General features: G+C 31.8%; 1 protein-coding gene across 14 annotated transcripts in view; it reads right to left on the bottom strand.

The window, feature by feature from the left end:
* The window catches only part of LOC135134660 (bromodomain adjacent to zinc finger domain protein 2B-like), a 99984-nt gene that overhangs the window by 38385 nt on the left and 35306 nt on the right, over window positions 1-26293 (bottom strand). For all 14 annotated transcript variants that reach the window (XM_064063403.1, XM_064063407.1, XM_064063404.1 and 11 more), the window contains 4 exons: window positions 20070-20111; window positions 5503-5572; window positions 793-913; window positions 490-729 (listed from right to left, as the gene is read on the bottom strand). In XM_064063403.1, coding sequence (XP_063919473.1) covers window positions 490-729; window positions 793-898 — 346 coding nt within the window. In that variant the 5' untranslated portion in view covers window positions 899-913; window positions 5503-5572; window positions 20070-20111. The remainder of the gene's footprint in view (window positions 1-489; window positions 730-792; window positions 914-5502; window positions 5573-20069; window positions 20112-26293) is intronic.

Here is a 26293-nt window from a genome sequence, read left to right as displayed (position 1 = left end):
GAATTTAACACATGTGAAATCGGTCTCTAATGGGCAATTTTAAACTTTGTAAGTGTTTTATTCTTCGAATATCCCAAATAAGCACTTTAAAGTAAAATAAATTAACCAAATTGATACGAATAGACGTGAAAGAACTCCACGTTTTCACTTTATAAATACTGTAAAACTTTTCCTTTCTTATTTTCATACACGAGCACTCCAAAAGTGTTGCACCGAAAAATCAATTACCATTTCCTTCGGTTGAAAGCACAAATTTCTTTAAAGAGTTTTAAGGAAGGAAGCGGGAAATATTCGTCCGGTTTATCGAGAAAATGAAAGCTCGCAGTTATCTGATAACATCAAGAAAATCAGCGAGCGGAAGATGCACATATTGAACATATAACAAACTGCGGCAAGCAAAAACCGGTAAAACACATAATGAGCATTTAAATCATAACGAAGCAGCATTTATGCATGTTCGGTGTTTCCTTTTCCCCTTTGTTTACTCACTTGCAGCTGGTATCCCTAAACTGGCGGCCTGGCTCGCCGCCACCGAGAGCGTATTGGTATAGGCGTTGCTGTAGGCCGCCGCCGCGGCCGTGGAGGTGGGATAGGAGGGCATTCCCCGTCCCGTTGTCGGCGGCAGCATTCCGAAGGGAAGCGACGGATGGGGCGGCAGGCCGAAACCGCCCCCGGCCGCAAAAAGATTGGCGGCGTTGGCCGAATTCGCATCGCCCCGCGGCCAGTAAGCTGCGAAACAAAAAACACATCGCATTAACAAAATAAAAGCGGTCTCTTATTTTTCGGACTCACCTCCGAAGAGACTGCTGGGGTCGAGGAGGGACGCGGGGTCGGCGGGAGTTGACACTTTGCTGGAACCTGAATTACTTTCGGCGCCCTTACCATTTTCTTTATCCATTTCCAGTCCACTGTACTGAAAAATTTCGGACCGATATGAGTGCGGGGTCCTGTGTTGGTCGATTCGATGCAGACGAGGTTCGAATTGTGAAATTTTACTATTCTGTCAATTTTTCACGTTTGTTTTAAAGTCAAACCAAATAATTAGCGTTTTCGAGGGAAAAAGGCGAGCGGAAAGAGGCGGCTGTGCGCCTAATTTTAAAATTATGTTTGTGATATCAGCGGCGGCTGACTGTCGTGGATTTCGAGCGCAAATTTCGAGGTAAAATTTGTATATTTCATGCAAAAATTATTAAATGGAAGGACAGATTCTTTGTAATTATGAGTTCATTATAAACATTCTTGTTAACTTTGTTAAATTAATATTGGCTAATTTAGAAAATTCACTGACTTCAAGATTAAGATTATGTATTTTGACGAGGTAAACAGCGCCAAGTATATTATATACAAAGTTATGTATTATTTTCTTTAATTCAGATGGTCCTCAAAAAATATGTATAATAAAAAAAAATGAAGTGTTTTGTTCTTATAAAAGCTCTGTTACACACAACTTAAATGCCACTGTAGTCCAGTTAAACCGGCGTTAAAAAATAGACAACAATGCGTATTGGATAGGCAGCGATTTTCTTTTTAGGTTTATTTAATACACGGTCCGTGAGTTTAAAACTGTGTTTTCGAGATTGGGTGTATTGTCAGAATCACCATTTTGAAAATATGGGTGCAATTATTTTTTTCAATTAACTCCCTAACCGTAAGTCTGACAAAAATGTTGTCAAACCGAATTTTTCTATAATATTGGTCCGGAACTATGTTTTTCGAATCAGTTCGTCAAGATCTATATCCCAAAATTTGTTGAGGATTTCGAGCACCCTTCGAAAGCTACCCAAGACATTTTCTTGTAGGTTTCGATTTGTAGAAGTTAATTTCGGCTTCACTTATTCAAAAATTCCTACAATTTTTCCAAAATCGATAAAATGAAAACTAAGAACTTTCGGGATAAAAAAATCATTTCCTAATCTAATTTTTTGAAATCTTGGTCCGGAACCACGAACACTTGATGTTTTTCGAAACAGTTCGTCGATCTAGTTCCTAGAATTTTTGAGGATTTTTAGGCAACTTTTCAAAAATCCATTTTTTCAATACCTCCTTCCCCATGACCGTTTTTGGAGAGTGTAACATTTCTCGTAAACTTCGATTTGTAGAAGTTATTTTCGATTTCAAAAATTCCAATAAAATTTTCCAGGATTCATTAAATTTTGGAGGAAAAAAAATCATTTTCAAACCGAATTTTTCGAATACCTTCGTCTGAGGACCACTAACGCTTCATATGTTTGGAATCAGCTCGTCGAGATTTATATGTATATCCCAGAATTTTTTGAGAAGTTCTGGGCAATTTTTTAAAAATCTCAATTTTTCAATACCAGTATGAATTTTTTGACAAAATTTGGACACTTTTCCAAAATTATACAATTACATTTTCTTGTAGATTTTGACTTATAGAAGGTAATTGCGGTATCATTTCTTAAAAAAATTCTACAATGTTTCCAGAATTCGTCAAATGTGAAAATCAAACCCGAATTTTTCGAAAATTTTGGTACGGGACCCATTTACACTTTGTATTTTTTCGAATCAACCCGTCGAGATTTATATCCCAGATTTCTTTTAGGATTTTTAAGCGATTTTTTAAAAATCTCAATTTTTCAATACCAGCATGATTTTTTTTAGTGTTTTTGGGGGACTCTTTCGAAAATTACTCAGAAATTTTCTTGTAGATTTCAACTTGTAGAAGTTATTTTCAGCTTCATTTCTTCGAAACAACAATTTTTCCAGAATCGATAAAAAGAGAAATGATAATTTTCTAGATATTTAAAAATTTCCCCTTTTAAACCGAATTTTTCGATAATCTTGGTCCGGAACAATTAACACTTTGTTTTTCGAATCAGTTCGTCAAGATCTATATCCAAACTTTGTGGAGGATTAGCAGGCAAGTTTTCAAAATCTCAATGTCTCAATATCCCCCAATTGGAATTTTTTGACAGTTTTTCGAGCACCCTTTCAAAAATTACAAGACATTTTCTTGTAGGTTTCGACTTGTAGAAGTTAATTTCGGCTTCATTTATTCAAAAATTCCTACAATTTTTCCAAAATAGATAAAATGAAAAATCACAACTTTCGAGATAAAAAAAATCATTTTCAAACCGAATTTTTCGATTATATTGGTCTAGATCCACTAACACTTCATATTTTTGGAATCAACTCGTCGAGATTTGTATCCCAGAATTTTTTGCGGCAATTTTTCAAAAATCTCAATTTTTCCATACTAGTATGAATTTTTTTGAGCATTTTTGGAGACTCTTCGACAATTACCCTATGACATTTTCTTGTAGGTTTTGACGTGTAGGAGCCAATTTCGGCATCACTTCTTCAAAAAAATCTAACAATTTTTCCAGAATTCATCAAATGAAAAATGACAATTTTAAAGATAAAAATAAAACATATTTAAACGGAATGTTTCTAAAATTTTGGTCCGGGACTGATTTACACTTCATATTTTTATAACATCTCAGAGTTTTTTGAAGATTTTTACACAATTTTTCAAAAATCTCAATTTTTGATCGTTTTTGAGGGCTCTTTTGAAAATTACTCAAAGACATTTTCTTGTAGATTTCAACTTGTAGAAGTTATTTTCAGAGAGAGACAGAAAAATGACAATTTTCGAGATATTTAAAAAATTCCCCTTTCAAACCGAATTTTTCGAAAATCTGACAGACAGAAATAAGAAGTTTCAAGTGGTGCCTGACGTCATTGAAATTACCTACCAATGCAGAATATGAGAGTCAGAACTAAACCAACATGGTTTTTAATTTTAAGCCATTTCCACTTAAAGTATGTTGAACCAACATTTTGTATACATATGTAGTCTGTGCTCTGACAATTTACATGAGATTTAATTGAGAATTTTGTCTTAACGTATCAAATACGGAACCTTTTAGTATTTTCGAAACTTCTATGCCTAAATTTTAACAGGCTAAAAAATTAAATCATATTTAGCTTCCTTACATACATCAATGGAGTTTCTCGTACTTCTTTGAACTCAGTATGTAGCGATACATTGGAGTTTTTTAAATTACTCGTGGAACCAAGTGATAGTAAGGTTAACGGCAACGACACCACTTTTGTATACTAATAAAATTGTATAACCGAAAGTGTCTAATCCATACCAACTGAGATCTGGTGGTCGTCAAACTCGAAACAGTGGCATATTTGTTTGCTCTATAACGATTTTAACTGAATCTTCTTCGAAGAAATGCAGTAAAATGCCAATTTTTATATTTTAATATTTGACATTTAAAATTTCTTACGTTTCCACGATTATATAAAAATTGTACAATGACTTAAGTGTGTTCGTAATATGCTCCAAATTGAAAACTACAAATGCTAGAAAGTGCACTTTTCCCTGTTCTCAAATAATTTTCATTCATTACTTTGTTTTTATGAAAGATAAACTTTTATGTTTAGACGAAGAATACTGATAACGCTTTCAAGAAATTTGAACTATCAAGCAGCGTATTCTCGTCATTTTATTTATATGATGTTCCATAAAAATTATATAGCAACAAAGAAAACTTGAAAAAAGTTTTCTTATATTTCTTCCTACACCACGACAGCAAAAATTGCATTCATAAGCACACAAGCTAGAACACCTTCGAACATTCTAGTGGATTTTTTTATTATTCCTTGCTGTCTATTATTCATGTAATTTATCTAGTTGGCTTTTATTTTCAAGGTAAATTGTAGTGTTGGTAGATCATAAAAACGTGAATGAAGCACAAACTTGCTTCTACTTTTAACGACACTTTTTTATTCAAATACTGACAATAAAATTAATCTACCACTCGATATGAAAACACAAATTAGAAATCATGAGGATCACGAGAAAATAAAAATTGTTACATTTTTGTTATTGATATTGATTATCCCCCAAATTGAACACCGAATACGAAATCAAGTAAAATGGACGATATGACAGCAGAACAAGAGTTGAAGAGGCTTCAATTATGAGCAAAATCATGAATTCTTTTAACTCTGTACAAACATATGTAAACTAATTTATTTTTAATTATGTTAGTAAATTAGTCTAATCACTAATTTATGAGTGAATGGAATTGATTCTTAATTAACCTGCTCGTTAATCTCGTTTACAGAAAAGAGTTGTACGTTTGTTAATAATCTTCTCATTGATTTCCACCAACACAGCAATTTACCTCGAAAAATTAATAAATATTCAAAATTTATGCCCAAGTCTCAAGCATCATAATAGAAAAAAACAAATTTATTTCAAAGCTAAACGCTAAACGCTACTTGACAGACATACAATCAACAACTTTCAGAAGATAAAATTCACCAGCTGCGAGACCACAATTTCCTATTTTAGACGAAACCTGTGCACAATCTACTGTGTACATCCGAACATAAACATGCCTTTTCTGCATGTGTTCAGAACGCTTTATGGACATTGAAATCATATTTCACAAATTTTAGAACCAATCTTCTCGAATCACCGAAGTCTGGTTCCTGAGCGAATTTTACCTCAAAACTACTCACCTATTATTTATTTTTGGAACTGCTGCCTCCAGAAAATCCGCGGCTTCAGCCCATTTTGCCGGATTGCGTCCTGAAAACGAAATTTTCATTAGCGAGATTCCAAGGCTTTTAAATAATGTCGAGGGTTTTCGGAAACATGCACAAGTTGTTATTTTTGGAATTATGAATCGTCAAAATGATGGCGTGCTGTTTGTTCTTTAATTACCACCTTGTTTCCATGGGCGGCGGCAACATAGAGGCAGTCACAAACGCCCCCCAACGTGGCCTATATCGATTCGTTTCTAGATTAGTCGTAATTACATTAAATGTTCTAGAGATCTATTTAATAATAGATGCGCTTGAGCCCCAACTCACAGAAGTGTTGCTATGAAGCAGTTTATTAGAATTATTTCAATTATGAAACGGTAAAATGCGAAATGCGGTCTAAGAGTGGTTGGTATGGACAATGAAAACAAAACTAACACCAAGAATTATCCCCAGAGCGTTTAAACTTTGATTGTTTGTTCTAATAAAGGTCAAGATTTTTAATTAAATGATGATCGCAGTTTTAGCTCAATAATTATACGTAACGAATTGCAAAACCCTGTTCGATATCTTCGTTACTTTGATATTTAAAACGAGAATACAGATGTACATGGTTCGTGTATTGTTGGTTGCATAACTTTATCAACATTCCTATACTGACGGAACATTTATTTTAACTTCATTAATATACAAAATTTTTTCAACACTAATTTTTTTAGTAAGTAATAATCTAGTATGATTAATGCTCTAGCTCTATCATTTGTCAATGCATGTTAATTAAATCTGCATAGTGCACTCGTACAATAACAATGGAACATAAAAAAACACTATTAAATAACAACTCATTTGTGCGAAATTTAAACCCAATTAACTCAGACATCTTCAAGAATCACACTAACAAATCTTTAAAAATCCGCATCGAAGTCTATTCGGGCCTTAAAAATACGTGCTGATCCAAATTTGGCAATACGAAATTATCTTTACCACAGATTTAACGAACAAAAAATCAATACTGACGGTACCATTTCGCGTTTGTCAAGTCAATGCCCCAGCATTATTATAACCTTGTTAACAAACCACAAACGCAAACAACGGTCCTCCACACATCCACAATGAATCTTTTCAAAGTCGAAAGTCTACTGAACTTATTGTTCCCAACAAGAATAATAGACCACGCAATACTAATTAAAAGCATGTGCGTTACCTAGACGAAATTTGTTATTACAATGCATCAACGAACTTAAAATAGCCACACTGCAAAAAAACCGCGACATTTTTTCGCAGCTAGTTCACCGTAATCATGTAAATGAAGGTCAGGGGAAAACTGGGAGGGTGAACTTGACCTGGTGGAATGATGGCGGCCATGACCTTCGACCCAGATTAGTTCTCCCCTTGATAGTGTGAGTGGGTGGCAATCGGACTAACCTCTTTAATTTCAACGTGGAAAAAGGAATGTGGCGAGGATTTTGAACGCTAACGATTTCGCTATATGGTGTAGTAACGTTCTCTTTATGCACCAAGAAGTCGAACATGACGTTCGGCATTATCGCTCCGAAGAGGTGAACGATCTTTGGTAGTCTTGAGAAATTTCAGTTTCATCTCTCCTAAATGAGGGAACCATCAAGTCGGGTGTACCAAACGGGAAACGAAACAAAGCGATTATAACAGCGCATAAAATTAGAGGATGGAGATACATTCCTGATGGTGAAGGAGGTAGCGATATGTTAACATTTACGTGGAAACTAAGACGACGACCATATGGTCGCCTTTTCGCCTTTTTACTGGGTAATGTCATGCGATGCTAAAAATGCACCGGTGGGATGTTAGAAATTCCATTCAAATGCAAACGGTTTTTCCTTTTTAAAGTAATTCCGTAAGTGGGAAGCAAGAAGGCACGAAATCTTTACTGTTATATATCTATATATGCGGTTTTCTTCAAATAATGTTACATTATTTAAATGCTATATTAACTATTGCACCAAAGATCAAATAAAAAAGAATACGGACCGTCAAAATGCTATTGCAAAAACAGTGTTCAAAAAGAAATTGTAGAACTAGCAGAATGCAGCTTTATAATTATTATTAAACATGATCTACTTCATTCTTCAGACAAAAAAGAATTTTCGAGAATTCCTGTGGTTTCAACTTTATACATAGGTAGGAATGGCCAAAGCGGTGTTGTGTTTACTACCACATAATAGAATCACCTTACAACTAAAAATGTTAAATAATTTAATGTTAAACATTTTTATGGCAGTTTTATTAGCTGCGACGTAAAAAGCAACAAACAGTGTTAATTAATCCTTCGATTTTACTTCAGGAACTTGAAAATAAACGACGGGGGGCCGTTTCATCATAACAGATTCCTAATTATATTTAACTAAGGAAAAATGCCGAAGATTTTTAAAACATTAAACATAAACAATAACTTTTTCTACAAATTTTTCGACCCACTTACATAAAATTACAAAAATAAAGTGACGAATGACTTCAACTAAAACAACGGTGTAAAATTTGCATTACAAATTAGGTAAAATTAATTTATTAAAGCTACAAATAAACGTTAATCATAAACATGATAATGTTCAACTATTAATTAATTAGTGGACCACCTATAGATGTGATTTTTTAGTTAACTGTTTCGGGCCTTGTTAATTGCTTAATAAAATTAAACTTGCAAGGTTATAAAACAGGTACATCACTAAAAATTGGTTTAATTAGTGTAGTAGGTTAACAGCTTATCTAACTGATTAGTAAAATATAATACTGTATCTTCAGACGATGTTCAAAACTGTAAATTCTCACCACTTAAAAATTAACACTTAACTAAACTAAAGCTGAATCATTAATAAATGTTGTAAGCGGATAAAAGCTGTAATTTTAATCTGTATAAAGTACTTGAGTTCTAGTAATCGTCAGTTTTTAACAAAATTCTGGAACATGTACCAAGAATTTAAAATGTATAAATGTCAACTTATCTAAGTAAATGAGGTAATAGTTGTTCTATATGATGTAAGTGTTGATGCACATGGATCGGTGATTTTTTCGGCGGCCGTTCTAGAATTTAGAAAACCAATAAATAAGAGTAAATTGTTTCTTATAATGAGCTAATAAAACAGATAAAATCAATTTTGGAGGCAAACTAGTTGAACAAACGAAATTTATTGACGTATTTGCTTCTACAAAGTAATTACATGGGTATGTAATTATCAGGGCAAAACAATTTAGAAACTATTAAAAAGGGACTTCTTATTTTATTAACTTTAACTATTATTACTTACTTGATTATTCCAATAATAAACACAAACACGATACTACTTTTAATACTAATTTTAAAATAATATCATCATTAAGAGGTCATTTTTATCGAACATTCCGTATGAATTGGTTGGTTTAATGACATATTCATTTACGTCCACTTGTCTCTGGCTAATGTATTTAGTTGTTATAAATAAATCATTCACATTTAAACTGCAAAATATTGTTTTTACTGGTCATGTAAACATTATTCCGTTTCTTTACTTTGTTCCAAATTTCAAAGAGTTTTGTATAAATAATGACGTAATTATTACAAGAGAAATGTGACGATTCAAGTAATTATTTAAGGGAGTAATTCTGTTTTTTTTTTTTTTAATTTACACACAGTTAACGGCGCCGGCGGCAGTTAAATGAGTCAGAAATAAAATTTACATTAATCAAGGATTTAATTAAAATATTATAAAAATAAATTGTTGTTTTGTGACAGCTGTTTAGCTTTCACACTGATACAAAAAAATTAGTCGTAAAGAGTTTTTCATTTTGAAAAATACGCAAAAATGTGACAAATTTCTGTACTTCTGTTATAAGAAATAGGGACGAATAGCAAAGTCTTTGTTTGTTTGATCGTAAACACAAGGATGGATTTGTTTTATTTGAATGTATAGAACTTTATTACCAAATTTTGGGAAAAAAATTGTTACGTGTGCTTGGCAACAATGGGTTGTGGACAAAAATAGGGGAATCTGAAAATGAAGAACGAGTTGGTTCCAAAGAAAATCAGGATGGAAGTGGAAGAAGAACAGAAGGGATTTATAAATCCGGCTTTTGAAAGCACATGTGACGAACCAAGAGGAAAAGAAGAAAAAAAATAGGTAAAACAGATGGAACAATGGAAAATACTTTTCGGTGTTGCGGAACAGGAAACAGGAAAAAATAATTCAAAAAAATGCAAAAACAAGAACAAACGTAAGGAGAGTTCTGGCATAGAAAACCTAAATTTTGACACAATGGATGCTAGTCAAAATAGCTACAATGACAGCACTTTTGAAATTAAACGAAAGAAGAAAAAGAAGAATTGGGAGTTGATAGTCTCAGTTTTGTAACTGCATGACAATAGCCAAAAAAGAAAAAGCGTGAGATTTAATATATTTATAGATTATATACTGCGTGATGAACAAATACGGTTTGAGTTGGCAATAGAATTAACCAATTCTGGGAAAATTTTCTTGCGCAGCTATTGTCAAACTGACTTTTAAGGGTTCAAAAAAGTTTAGTTATGATATTTTAATAATAATCAATAACAAATTTTGACGTAAATTAAATGTCGCTGTCAATAATGTCTTGACAACAAGAAGTAAGGTGGAGAGGCAGGTCTCAATTTCAATTTCAATTTGATACCAACTGGAACAGTACTTGTTGATCATTCTGTATTTGTAAGAATGTAAAATTGCAAAGAAAGAAAAAAAGGAATTAGAATTGAACTTTTGAAAATTTTGTCATCCAACACATAAATATCCACGTAATTTTTAGTTTTCACTTTCTAAAAACTTGAGACGAATTTTCCACTTGTTACGTTATTAGTACAAACACTGAAATTTAATTAGCGTTTCATTCAAGCTTTTTCAATAAGCGTTTCTTTAGATCCGCTTTCCATAATTCCAACAAACTAAAACAGCTTTCATTTAGACATTTTACTTCCAGAATGAAAATTTGCAAAATTTTTATTTTTTCCAAAATGTTTGGACAGAATAATTAAGATAAAGACGTAACAGCAAATTGGAGTATTTTTGCAAATTTGTCAAGTGTTTGAAGCTTACACAACCCGAATAGTATTTTATCAAACTTCAAAATAATTAAGAAAAATACGTTACATAAAAAATTATTATCGTGGGTGAAGAGGAAACGGCGGCCTTGACAAACATTAAAGTCATATGGCCTTGATAAATGCAGAAAGTGCGATTTCAAAATGGTTGACAGAACTCCGTAGAACTACCACTAAATTAATGCAAGAATCGTATTCTTTGGGGTGAATTACAGCGGAAATCTCCGAGTGATAAACTATTACTGTAATAAATTTCACGGTTCACAGAAGTAGTTCACAAGGTCAATGTCAAATGCATAAAAAATAAATTTTGAATCGGCATGTTTTACAATGTTACAAGGTTCTTTCGGCAGATAATCTTGTACCGATAAAACAACACCATATCAATTTAGATAAAATTATTCGACGTAGAAATTTATGTCACTTCTGGTGATTCCGGATGCTGGTATGACGTCAGGTACATATTCCGCATTGGTTTAATTGTTCTAATTTAAAAACTACAAATGATATAAAATTGCGGTTTTACTGTTATTTTTAGAAGCTTATGCTGTTGCATTTGACCAAGAATAAGAGTTGAACTGTGAATTTAATCCCACTGTCTAACACGACGACATATAAGTCCAGCAAGAGAAAGGACCAAATTTAGGTTATACTGGCAATTATTTGGGAATGCATGGGTAGTCAAATCAAGTAAGAAATTTGTTAAAATGTCATTGTAAAGCTCTATGGCATTAACTTATCGTAACAAAATAATTATAACAAACCGATCGATAGCTAATTACATATCAAACTTTGACAATCCTTTATAACAATGTTTGAAAAAACACGATTTTTCTGTAAATTTTAGTTTGGTAAAAGGTGTTATGAGAAAGTACTGAAGCAAGAGAATTTAACACAGTTGAAAGCGCATAACAATGTTCTAAACAAACGTAAGAAATTCAATTTAACGTCAAACTTACTATTAGATTGTTCTTTTCGTTCCTGAAAGACTACACCGTCGTAGAAAAAATAAATTTACTCTATCACAGTGAGTTTAATTAATTTAACGATGTAATTATATACTATTGAATATAAATCAATAACGAGTTGTCAAAGCATAGTTAATCGTTCAACATTCTATAAAACATGATCATGCTTCCATTACGTCGGGCATTCACACCTCATTTGTGAACATTTTGATTCAACGGTAAGTTTGTTTTTCATTAACGTGGTCAAGGATTTTGCGTTGGAAGCTCTCACAAGTTAGAACCAAAAAGAATATATATATTTTTCTATCGTGTGTTTCTCTCTCCAATAAACTATGTTTTGATCAAATCAGACTTGTTATTCACTTCTTACAAAATGTTTTTAAACGATTGACGCCGAAACACGGTCCTTGGAACTCGTATAATTATTATTCGACTTCTGAAACAATTTGAACACCTACCAACTGCTACTTTCGTAGAAGTATTATTTCCAGCATGTCACAAATATAACACTGATATCACAGGCTATTAATCAACATCCACAACACACGCAAACGCACCACAATGCACTAGGTTTCTGCGAAGTAAATTGGCTTGCGAATGTCGACTTTCTCTGGACATTTTCAATTTGAAAACTGCACACATTCAGCAACAGCCACAATAAAAACAGGAAAAACCGTTGTTTGAATAATGTATCTACACCTATTAACGTGTTACATAAACGAAGCTGCCATCGATCTTCTGCAACGAACTAACGAACTCCCACTGTGGCAGCCAATTGCTTATGCAGGAATAGCATCGTAAATAAGTTCCGAAGAAACTGAAAAAACACGTCTTTTACATGTGCGGCGTGTATGAGGGGAAAATAGTCCACGAGACAGCTGTTTACTCTCCGACTTTTGATTATTACCGGTGATGCATTCCAAAACTTGTATCGGTTAATCTCGGCTCGAGAGAGAGTGGAGGCCGCTTTAAAAAACGACCAAAATGTTTGAAAATGTGTGTTAAACATGTCCGTACAAATACGAGCAGTTTTTTAATAATACATGAGGAATAAATTATGTGTATGAAAATTATGCGATGAATTCTAGTCGCTGACACGACATGCTGCTCACGTGCTGTCTACGCTGCGTAACTCTCTTGTTAAAAAACAAAATTTTTAAAAATTCTACAGGCATTCAAGCTGATGTCATTACGGACCTGGATAAGTCGACTGAACAATGTAACAAATTGGGATTATGAGGTGAGTGCTGTCCTATATTTCCGCAAAATTTTACTTGTCTAGGGTTAATCGTCTGTGGTAGTGAGTCAAAGGAGTTGTTTTATTTCCTCGCCTTTTAGAGTTTACATTGTAGGAAATTAAAAGGGACAGCAATAAACTTTTATCGTTTGGAAAAGCCAACAGTTGAAATTTTTGTAACACAAGAGGATCTTCTCGATTATCCTATAGATTACCTACTTCATAATATGTTTTCGTTGGCACGAATATTTCAATGCGATTATGAAAGCAAGTTGTTCTTTATTCGAAAAACGATCGACACGAATGGGTCATTTACTATTTGCAATATCCACTTTTTTTACAAAATTGCTACAATTACTTGCGCACTCTAAGTATGTCTGCGGTAAATGAGGTGGGCCTTGGTAGGTTTTACTTAAGAAAGACATTAAATGTACCACTGCAAACGACTGTGATTTTGACATTTATTTACTCCAAAGTCAAAATTAAATTCAAACTAATCCAAACAAATGAAATTTTGCACAAAAAAACACCAAAAGATTTTTTCAAAAACAAAACAATAGTAACTCTAAAAAAATCTGGTCTAAAGCTATTTTGACAGCTTCCCTCGCTCATGAATCACAAACAAGTCCAGATTCTTAGATAAACTGTAGAAAATTACATGTTAAAATAAATGTATTACTGTGTTGCAGGAACTTCCTAAGATTTAAATACTACTATTCAAATGGTAAAATTAATTGGGTCATTCGTCGTTACCCTTTTAAATATCCTGTGCTAACAGTATCACAAAACTGCAACTTATGACTAAATACATATTTTTGCCAAACATTTATTTATTGAATTTTTGCGATAACATGAGTAAGTAAGTAAATAAATAAATATATGTAATAATAATCAACATTTCAAAAAAGTTCTTTTCGTAGATTGAGACTGTAAAGTACAAATTGTATCTTTATTTGCAACAACTCATTCACTTATCCTTTAAAAATAAATAAGGATACATTATTAAATCGCAAATAAAGGATTATAACACTCCATAAATGTGAAGTAAAACTGACCTAGGCAAATTTTGAAACGATGTCAACAAGTATTTAGAAAATATTAATAGATAAATTCTGATAAACGATTTTTTTTTAACTATAACCTTAAAATCCGAACAAAATTTCGCCATTATCAGTTTTATAGTTTCAAAGCTAGATTTTAAAATTTTGTTGGACATTTGTGACTTTTTTCCAAAAATCTACAAATAAAGTTAGAAGAATATGACAATGACAACTATAAACACACATTATTTTTGCATATTTCACAGATCAGACAAATTTGGGTTAGTGTTTTTACATCTACACGATATGTTTAAAGCAAATCTAAATTTTTTGCGGGTTTGTTTATCTAAAAAATCGAAATCAGACCACAGACGAAGGACAATAGGAAACGAGAGACATACTTTTTCATATAAAACTATGAAACGTCAAAAAAATATACAATGAGCTGTTCGTCAGCGAAAAGTAATAACAAATTTTTAAAGTTCGTTTTTTATTTAGAATTATGTACAAAATTTTCCCTAATATTAATTATTCTGGGTGATGCGCTAAAACTTTATCAAAATCTATACATTTATCCCTACCAAAAGTTGCTGGACATAACAATTTAAACAAATTTTCATTAAAAAATATCTCCTGACATAAGACGCATTTGTGATTAAGTGGCAAGTATATTTGCAGAATTTTTTTTTGCTCGTGAACATTTTGGTATAATTAGAAACCTACTGTAGTCCATATTGATAAGACATAAAGTTTAATAGCACAAATTCGAGTATTTTTTGACATTTTTATATATTTCGGATGTTTATCTTCTACATTTAGAGCAAAAGTGTGACGTGCTCTTATTGTATTAGTACATTGTAGCTAGTAATCGTGTACCTATAAAATATGTATAAATAAAATAAATACTGCGTATACAAAATGCGCAATTTCGGAAGACGACCTGTAGCATAATCGGGTTTTATGTAGTCATTTTTCCAGAGCGTTTCATAACTCCGAGAGTATAAAAAAGTAGATCTCGCGTTTGTTGATTTTTATTACACAGATTATCTCCAAAATGACTAGACTGTCAAATTTTAGCTGTATGTTAGGAATATCGTACATTAGGTAAAATGCTAACCAAAATTTGTCTAGTCATCCCCACCAACAATGTGATGACGTCTTCTCAAAAATTTGCTTAATACATGCCATATAAATTTTATTAAATAAGATACTGTTGTACTGTGGTTTACGTATTTACCTTTAAATTCATAATAGCAACCATATGAAACATGGGTCATGGCTTAGTCGCAAGCGAGTTAGCTTTACATCTGAAAGGTTTCGATCTCCGATATATTCATTTTTTTCCCTTACACTCTGACTGATTTATACATATATCTAATTTAAATTATAAGGGTTATTTTAATTTTACGATTTTTCGAAGAAGTGAAATTGTTGGACACTACTTCATGAGGTACATACCATTCAAGCAATTTTTTTTGTATTAAGGAAATCCCATTTTTTCTTTAATTACCCAAATGTTGGGAATCTTTTGTTGGCATTCAAAAAATTAAACCAGTTATCAAATAAGCAGCTTCCTATTCTGAGTTTATGTTTTTTTAGAATAAGGCGTTTGTATCAATGCAAATTCAAGTCCTCGATAGCAGAGGAGCTGCTAAAAATCCACTATTTTCTTTGATTCTTGTTGTGAATGACACCTGATTTAGAGTTGCTTATAAAGAATAATTAAAAAAAAATGTTAATGAGTTCATTTATTTTATTGATTAGATCAATAATAATAAACCCAAACTGTGGTTATTTACAGTTACAATACATAATATACATAATTTATAAGTGACTCTGAAGCAAGAATTACAGAATACTAACTAAAATTTATTTATTTATCGCTCCAGGAAGTCGATAATGTCATTAAAACAAATTGTTTAATAAAGTTATCTAGATCCAGTTAGTAACATGTTTCTATCAAAAAGATCTGTTCTATTAATCGAAGAAATTTAACCGTAATTTTTTTTGCACAAGATGTTAGACAAACGTTTGATATTTTCTTATCGAATATCACTTTTGCCCACATTTATTGCTGCTAGTTGTGCCACCACATACCCATTTGTATTTTTGTTTTACATTTCTTTTTAATTCACGAGTAATTACCTATATTGTAATTCGATGTTTTTTCGACGTTGCGTAAATCTTAGAATATGACTGTTCTCCCGTTTCGTCTGACTGGGCTTTGTAGTTGTGAAATTTTAGACATGTGTTAACGATATTATGTAAATTTAACCAAAATTTGTCTGACCGTTACCATTAAAAATTTGATGTTATTTCATTTTTCGACCACCTTCGAAAATTAGCCAAACATTTATTTTCTTGTCCATCTCGATCCCCACAAGTTATTTTTGGCTACATTTCGTCGAAAAATTCTACTACTTTTTTTAGATTTTACGTTCCAGCCGAATCTTTCAAAAAATTTGGTCCGAGACCGCTGTATTTTTCAAATCATCCATATTCCGGAAATTTTTGTTAATTTTTCGGAGCCTAATTTTCCAGTACCAATCTTATGAAATTTTCATCTTTTCATGATCCTTTTTCGACCACCTTCGAAAATTCCTACCATTTTTGCAGAATCGCCAATTGAAATATAGCAATTCTTATTAAAAAAAATCAAACCGACTATTTCAAAAAGCTTGCTTTGGTACAAATGGTAGAATAAAACCTTCTTATTTTTCGAATTAATTTAAGAATGTTTTGTTTATTTTAGCAACTTTTCTAAAAACTCCATTTTTCAATATGAAATCTTTGATAATTTTTCAATCACCCTGGAAAATTAGCTGAAGATATTTATTGTAGATTGTGTTATGTACGTTCATTTCAACCTCTAAAAACTATTTTCGTCTCCACGTCTTTGAAAATTATTGCCACTTTTTCAGAAGAGTCAATTGAAATACGGCAGTTTGTATGATTTAAGAAAAATGACTTTCAAAGCGATTATAAAATTTAATTTTGCTATTCTTTTTGGTTAGAACGTCTATAAAGTAAAAAATAATTAATGATAAACTACAAAAATAGATCCAAAATATTTTGCACATTTAGTGATGGCATCATCCATTTGAGAGAAGGGAGGAGATAAAGTTTTATTATTATTTACAATACTTACGATAACTTTAAAATATTTGCGAGACTTCGAACTATTCGATTTTCGCTTAACACAGATTCATAAACCATAAGTGGAGGAGTATGTTATTTTATCAAATTTAAATAGGAGTAACATTTACTACGGCAAAATTTTGGTAGGAGATACATTTTTATGAATAATTTATTATGCTTCCGATAACCTTAAAGATCGGTTTATAAACTTGTCGCTGACGTTGCCGTTCGCCGTTGACGTTTCCGTTGTAAGATAAATATGCAGCGAAGATAGGCGTCGTTTATATCATCCGTTGACGTTGCCGTTGGGTTTTCAACCAAAGTAGGGAGGACATTTTTCTGGTTGACAGTACTAATTCCACGAAAATCAAATTTTAATAGAGATAATGATCACTAATATTAAGCCATTTAATCACCTGTTAACCGAAAGCCTCATATTTTAAATAGCTGCCATCATTTTCTACACTGTAGCTTTCTGTCAATACTTACGCACTGTTAAAGACAGCTCTCGACGTTTAAATCAACCAGATTTATTGCTTTTCGTCTCAAAGACAGATTAGGTATTATAACTACAATATGTGTAGTCTTCTTTTCACAACAAGAAAGGTAAAACATGTTTAAAATGGTAAATTTTTGTAGGAAAATATCGATTTTACAATTAGGCTCCGCCCCTCGGTCTGACAACGAGTGAAAAATCCATCACAATTGAGCTTGGGATGGATATAGGTGGGGCTTAATGTTTGGCTTGTTTTCTTAATATACATAGTATTCTTTGAGCAACACGATACTCAAAAACATGTTTTTTATTTCTTGTATAGAAATAATAAGGATTTTGCAATTAAGCTCCTCCCCTTTAGTTCACGACTAATAAAAAATCCACATAATTGAGATAGGGCGGGTGGAGGAGGCTTACATTTTGCCTTTTTTTCTAATATATATAGTCATCTTTTCACAACCAGAAACTTCCAACATTCATCACGATTGAGATCGTGACGGATGGGTTGGGCTTCTCTTTTGGTTTTCTTTTTTAATTAATACATCTAGGGCCGGTTTATAGAAAGCGAATTAAATATTTAATCCTCGATTAATTTAACAGAGGATTTAAATGTAGGATATCAGCCAATGATTGGTTAAAACATCCACGTTGCCTACCAACGGAGCTCAATTAAAAGTTAATCGCGAATTAACTTTAATTCGCTTTCTATAAACCGGGTCTTAGTTTTCTTTCTATAACACGATTACTTAAGAACATATTTCACATGGTAATTTCTCACAGAGAAATAAGGATTTTACAAATAAGCTCAGCCTCTCGGCTTACGACAAATAAAAAAATAATCAGAATTGAGACAGGGCGGGTGGGCGGGGCATAATATTTTGGCTTTTTTTTCTTAATATACATAGCGATCTTTTCACAACAAGAAATTTAGAGCATAGTTAAAATTGTACCTACATTTTTGTAAGAAAATATGGATTTTGCAATTATGGGACGGTGGCTATTGCAAAATCGATGTTTCCTTATACAAATTTTCCATTTTAAACATGTTTCATGTTGTGAAAAGAAGTCTACACATATTAAAACAAAAAGACAAAACGTTACCCCGCCCACCCCCCCTGTCTCAATTGTGATGATTTATTTTATTATACTTATTTCTTTACAAGAAATTAAAAACATGTACATATTTGAGTATCGTGTTGTTAAAAGAATACCATATACATTAAGAAAAAAGGACAAAATATAAGCCCCGCCCACCCACCCCAACTCGATTCTGATGATTTTTTTTTTAGTTCTTAGAAACTTAAAACACGTTTAAAATAGTAAATTTTTGTAAGGAAATATGGATTTTGCAATTAGATTCCGCCCCTAGGTCTGCCAACGGATGAAAACTTCATTACTATTTAGATTAAGGCAGGTATGGGTGAGGCTTAATCTTTGGCTTTAATTTTTTCTTAATATATGTATGTATATAGTATTCTTTGAGTAACGCGATGCGCAAAAACATTACATGGTAATTTCTTATAGAGAAATAATAGGGATTTTGCAATTGAATTCCGTTTCTTTGGCTCTCGACGATTAAAAAAAATCATCACATTTGAGATAGAGCAGGTGGGCGGGGTTTATATTTTGCTTTTTTTCTTAATATACGTATACAAGAAACTTAAAACATGTTTAAAATGGTAAATTGTTGTAGACAAATATGGATCTTGAAATCTTTGGCTTTATTTTTTTCTTAATGTACATAGTATTCTTTGAACACCACAATACTCAAAAACATTTTTTTAATTTCTCGTGAGGAAAAAAGGATTTTGCAGTTAAGCCCCGCCTTCTTGGCTCACGACGAATAAAAAAAATCATCACAATTGAGATAGGGCGGGTGAGCGGGGCTACATTTTGCCTTTTTCTTCTTCATCAACAGCAAGTTTATAAATCCCACTTAAAACGTCTGCCAGATTTCAAACTATCCGCATTTGTAGTCTCCATGTTAAATTACAAAATATATGTGGTTATACAATTTTGATTTTTTTTACCAAAAATTTGGATATCTAGGATAAAAACTCAACACTGATTCATAATCATAACCCATATGTATAGGAGTATCCTATTTTATAAAATTGAAATAATGTTTATTAATGTAATTAACGTAAAATAAAAAAATACCCCCATCAAAAAATGCGATGACATCATCAACATTCCAAAGAAAAGAATAAATAACTTTCAATCATTGCTCTGTAATAATTACATATGTTATTAATTATTATCCTTCGAAATTATCAAAAAAGTTAGTTTTCTACTATTAACCTGTATTTGTAATTAAAATATTATATGGAATAATTGTAACAATAAAAGTACTAAACGCATAATTACAATGAAGTAAAATTCGGTATGTGGTTAACTTAACACTAAAATTCCTCGTTTTAATCTTAAATTCATTAATTAATGAAATTTTGAGCACACGTAGGACTGCAATCACCTAATCACGTTCTCAAGGCTAAATATATTCCATCCAACTCATTGAATTTTGACGCTTCTAACGATTGCAAACAACGCCAAACAAAAACCAGATAAAGAAAAATCGACTCACCTAATTAGGACTAGGAAAGGGTAAGCGGCAACTCGTTCATGTCTGAAAAAGAGACCATTTTAAAATCACAATTATTTCCACATGTGGCAGATGTAAAGAGGAGGCGAAGCGGCAAAAACTCAACTTGAACAACGTTCGAAAATAATAATAAAACAAAGCATGAAACAGGCGGCCATCATTTACCTGAATCGACCGGTTTACTTTCGTGTACCGGTGCATTTTCGAAGACTGTACATTAATCGCTGTTAAAATTCACTCTGACTGCCGTCACTCTTCATTTTATTCGATAAAAAGAGACGGTTTCCACTTGCACGCGACATCGACAACTACCGAAGGAAAACACAGACGAGATGCTTCATTGTATAAATATAAAGAATAAGCATGTGGCGTCAAATTTAAATAATATCTAGCTGGAATCTCTGCGGAACGCGTAACCGAACGTATAAGAAATAATAATCGTGGAGAGGATGTTGTTTTTTCATTTTGTTACTGTTTGTTATTCATTATTTTTCTGTATTCCCGCTGGAAAACACGGAATTGGAAGAATTGTGCAAATTCGAAACTTAAAAAGATATTTATCGCGCCGTTTATTTACTATTTGCTTAAAGAACGATACGGACTAGGAAATAGTTCTTTTAATATCCATCGTTGGCGCTTTTCCGGGTTGTGTACGGAAAATTGTTCTGTTGTTAAACTATAACTTTCCAAAGGCAAATAAAAAGAAAACTGTATGAATATGCATCGCTACACAAGTAAAACCAGTGTCAGAAATAACTTCCACTTGGGTGATACGATAAGATCTAAGCGAATTTTCCTGCACATGCTTATGGAGCTTTCCCTTAGTTGGTATAATAAAGCAAGGACATTACTGCATTCAATTAAAGAAGCATGTCTTCATGCTGACCCTTATCGACCTCATGGAGGCGTTGGATATTACTCTAAAATTCCCTACTACCGTAACTATTAATTGCAACGTTGGTTCTAGCGCACATACTATATTAAACATCTTTGAAAAGAACAATAAAGACCGCCAGAATGCGTTCACGCTTTAAAATTTAAAATACCTCCGCAGCCATTAACAGGTTATTACGAATTTCTAGGAAGTTCAAACTGTTTCTCAAAGTTATAGGATGCTTCCGCCATCTCGAAAGAATTTCAATCTACGGTAAAGAGATGGAGAGAGAGCGCGAGGTATACTAATAAGGTTATACATATTTATTTAAAGACTACACATAAATAGTACTTCTTCGCTGTTTTTACAATTAATTCTGTAATACCTGGTCACGAATTAAATAAATACCAGGAACACTACGTGTTGATATACATCTACATACATGCCGGTGACACAATAGAAATCCCCATATGGTCGACGTAGACGAAATGAAAGCTGTTCTAATGTACTAACGTAATGTAATACAAATTGATACAACACGAAGATGTCGCGATTTATTAATACATGGTTTGCAGTATATGAAGTAAAAATTGGTCGACGAACTTTCCTCGTCGCAGAAGTACAGCAATTACAATTTTTTTTGCGATTTTTGTTTACTGATAACCTCTATGAAGTTAAACCCAGTGACGTAAATAAGACTGCCCCAGCTTTTTTTTTTTTTGTTTATTCAGCTTCACGATTTGCAAATCGTCGATTCGGTTTTTTATTTTCTTTATTTTAACAATTTTTCGATTTGTAGATTTACAATTTTTCATTTTTTGTTTCTTCAATTTGACGATATGCAATTCTTCGAGTTTTCATTTTTAACTTTTTCAGTGCTTCGATTTACCAGTTTTTGAATATTTCATTTTCAGATTTTCGAATTTTTCCGTTTTTCATTTGTTCAGTTTTTTGGCTTGCACTTTTTCGTTTCGGTTTTTTATTTTTTAAATTTCAATTTTTCGCTTTTATCAAATTTTGGATTGTTTAATTTTTTTTCAATTTCAGATGTTTCAGTTACTCAATTTTTCGTTTCTTCAATTTTTGATTTACAACTTTTCTAGTTCTCATTTTAAGATTTAAATTTTTTTCCATTTTTCAATTTTTTGATTTTTAATTTTTGAATTTTTCGATGTTCAATTTATCAATTTTTCGATCTTTTAGTGTTACAGTTTGTCAAATTTCCAATTTTGACGATTCGATTCATTTTTTCTTCTTTCCAATTTTTCGATTCTTTAATTTGTTTTGGTTTTTAACTTCCTCGATTTTTAGTTTTCAATGTTACAATTTTTTATTTCTTCAGTTTTTCGATTTGTAATTTTCCGATTTTATACTTTTTCGATTTAGCAATTTCTCGTTTTTTTAGTTTTTCCATGTTTCAATCTTTTTCAACATTTCAACAGAACCGCATCCGCTGGTCACTGCCACCATCACTTACCGAAGTTCTGGGTGATCTCCCAGCTGTGGAAAAGCTATTGCAGTTCCTCACAACAGCCGGCCTTCTGCAGTTAATCTAAGGATTGCAAATTGTATTATACATCTTGAATTGTACCGCCTTGTCACTAATAACCCTTCGTGGTTGATGTGACAATAAACATTTACATAAAAAAAAAAAAAAAATCTTTTCTGATTTTTCAACTTTTAATCAAAAAACTTAAAAATAGACGTGTAAATTCTAAAAAGCGAAATGCTGTAAAATCGAAATACTAAAAATTAAAGAAATTCAAAAATTGCAAAATTGAAAAATTTTAAAATTGGAGTTCGAGCAATTGAAAAATCAATGATTGAAAATTTGAAAGATTGAATAAGCGACAAATTATAAAACCAGGAAAAGTGAAAATAGAAAGTATGAACTTCAAAAATTGAAGAAACAAAAAATTGAAAAATCCAAAAATGAAAAATTGTAAAATCGAAAAATTGCAAAATTGCAAATCCAAAAATTGAAAAAATTGACAAATTAAAGTTGAAAAAACCAATACTTTTTCTAGTTTTCATTTTGAATATTCAATACCTACTAATTATTATTTTTAAAATTTTACAGTTTCGGAATTTTACGATTTCAGAACGTTTCCATTTTTCAATTACTGAATTTTAAAACTTTTTCATTGATTCAATTTTTAATTTTTGAATTTTGGGACATTACTTCAACTTTACAATTTTGAGGATTCTATAATCGGTTTTTCGGTTCGATCCGTGTTTCCTTGTTTCCAATTTTTCGATTCATAAACTTTTTTCGGTTTTTAATTTTAGTTTTTCAATGTTTCGATTTTTCGTTTCTTCAGTTCGTCGATTAGCCGTTTTCCGACTTTCCACTTTTCGATTTTGTAATTGCTCGTTTTTTCAGTTTTTCGATTTATTATTTTTCTCCGATTTTTAAATTTCTCAATTTTTCAACTATTCTATTCAAAAAAATGGAAAAGTTGCAAATTTGCAAAGTTGAAAAATCAAAAATGAAATTACGAAAAAGTATAACATAAAAACAAAATATTTTAAAATCGAAATATTGAAATGAAAGAAATCGGTAAATCCGATATTTATTTATCCAAAAATTACAAAATTGAAAAATTGAGGAATTGGAAAAACGGGAACTTGAAAAATCAAAGATCGAACAAACATTGAAAAAAATAAAGGAAACGAAAAACGAAAAATTCTGATATAAAATCGAGAAAATGAAAACTTATTGGGAAAATGAATAATAAAAATCAGGAATTTGAAAATTGAGGGAACGAAAAATTGCAAAATCAAAAAATTAGTTGAAAAAATGCAATTCGTTAAACTGAAAAAATTAAAGTTGAGAAAACGAAAAATTAGGAAATTTTATTTTTTTATGATAACCCTTATAAATTAAAATAAAGATATGTATGTAATATTAAAATAAATTTAAAGAAGCATGCTACGTGTTTGTTTCAATTGAGTTTTTCCAATACAAAATTTTAATAGTAACAGTAATGTATTCCCAAATTTTCTGGAAAATGAAGTGAATCTTTCTTGATTTTTATCAATACAATAAATTGCCTCATTGATTAATTTTCTTTACGTCACCTTGTATAAGTGATTTTAAAAACTATGAGTGCATTGATAAACCACAATCATAAAATCATAATATAGGTTTTTTGGTCCTTCCCGAAGTGGAGAGTTAATCAAAAAAGGTTAGGAGTAGCAAAATAAGTCCAAACTCCACAGATATAATTCTGATAATTTAATGTACGTTAGGGGACATGTTTCGAAGACTAGCTGTATTCATCTTCAGCCTATGTAGAAAAACTAAAGGAAAAAATTAGATGTTAAAAAGTTAATAAATACAAACGACGATGTAAGCATTCTCACCTCAGTAAATTTTAAAATAAAAGTCATAATACTTTGCATACCATTTCAGAAAGGATTTATTCGGTAAAATTTTGGGTGACGTCTTCAATTTTTGGGAAGGAGATAAACGAATAAATTTTGGTTAATGATTTACCTTGATTACGATAACCTTAAAACTTTTACAAGGTTTTAGAGCATTCAGTTTTGCAGTTTCAAAATGAAATTGTAAAATGTTGATTACAATTTTGATTCTTTTTTTTAATCTGGATGTCTACGTAAAAAGGGAACACGGATTTATAAACCACATGTGCAGGATTATCTTATTTTATAAAATTGAAATAATATTTACTAATGTAAATTTTGGAAAAGACGTCATCCTAATTCGGAGAGATGGCCGGAACTGGTGCCTATTTTTTTCTTACTCAAAGGGTCATGAAACGTCGAGAAAACATAAAAGTAGCAGTCGTCCGATGGACTCGATTACAATACTTCCTTAGTGAAAATAACACTAATTAAATTACGATTACATTCAATTTTAAAAATTAAGTGCAATAGAATTTCAAGTTAAGACTGATGAAAATTTTATAATACAATTTGAATATTTTTCTAAAAATCTGCAAATATTAGATAATCAAAGCGTTTGCACGGTTTGAGAACAGTTGATTTTGTATAAATTCTCAGGATAAAAAAAATAGGGACCGATTAGAAAACCATAGGTAAAAACATATTATTTTATAACATTTAAAGAGGATTTTGGTTAACGTTTAAACATCTTCACGCAAATAAAATCGCTAACAGGAGGACTGACAGCCGGAAACTGGCATTATACAAGTCATAAAACGTAGCATAAATGAAGTAAAAAGAACCTAAAAATATTCCCCATATCTCCTACACTCATGGATGTTTTCAACTAGTTATTTATGCAAAACCAACAGCATTAATTTTATAGTACAGATGGAACCACATTTACAAAATTAGGTACTAAATTAAGCAATTTTGTCATTACAATTAGTGGTGCTTTCATTCATTATTCTTCAGGTTTGAAACGAAACGGTAGGTTGTTGAACTATACTTATAGATTAATTAATCAATTTCCTGTTGTACAAAAATATTCTTGTTTCCGCAGAACATGTTATTCGTTTTTTGGCAGGAAAGCCGAGTCATAACAAATATATAATTAATTTTTAAATGTACTAATGTGAGGTCCATTATACCGTTGTATCTATATGCGTTTAATGTCTTTAATTGATTTTGTTTGGTGCTTATTGAATTATTTTAACATTGAAACAAATCGAAAGCAATTAAAAAAAATTGGATACAAGATTATTCCAACCAAAGCAAATAATGACAATAGTAATTTAAATGCCCATGGTAATGTAGTTAAAGTACTCTATGTTGACCTAATTGTCAAACTACCTTATCTACATTCGATAATTGTTATTAACGTCTACACCATATTAACAGCACAATTCGCCATTCATCAACACGTTTATCAAATGAAATTAAAACCTCAACCAACCATAATTTTTCATCAAAATTTTAAAAGACAGCATTTTCCCGTTCTTGTAACAACGCCTGTTTTTTTCCTTACCCTTATATTTTGTTTTCTCTACATATCACGAATGTACATTGTGACCCCACTGACAAACACAAACGTCAGGAAATTACTTTAATACCATAAAAATCGTTTATGATTAATTTCTGTTTTTGAGGGTGTGCGACAAAAAACCGAGTCCAATTACATGCCGGAAGTAATATACAATGTGTTTCCCTGGCGACTGGGTTGCTGCCACCCTTTATTATGCGTAACTCAGGTCACCCTTCAGTCGCACTACGACCGTTTGTGTTATGTAAAATAGTAGGCTCGAAGGATTATGTGGAAGAGGGTCTTGTCTTTTAATTTACAGTATCCGTTTGGCAACACAACTGTTTTCTACTAGTGAATACGCAAACGCCCTCAAAATTGTCATTATCGTTTTATTGTAGC

The sequence above is a fragment of the Zophobas morio genome, unplaced genomic scaffold, assembly GCF_036711695.1.
Source record: "Zophobas morio isolate AGI-343-1 ecotype UQ-CSIRO unplaced genomic scaffold, CSIRO_AGI_Zmor_V1 ptg000023l, whole genome shotgun sequence".
NCBI lineage: Eukaryota > Metazoa > Arthropoda > Insecta > Coleoptera > Tenebrionidae > Zophobas > Zophobas morio.
The sequence above is the reverse complement of the archived record's forward strand: the minus strand, read 5'-3'. Positions and strand labels throughout refer to the sequence as shown.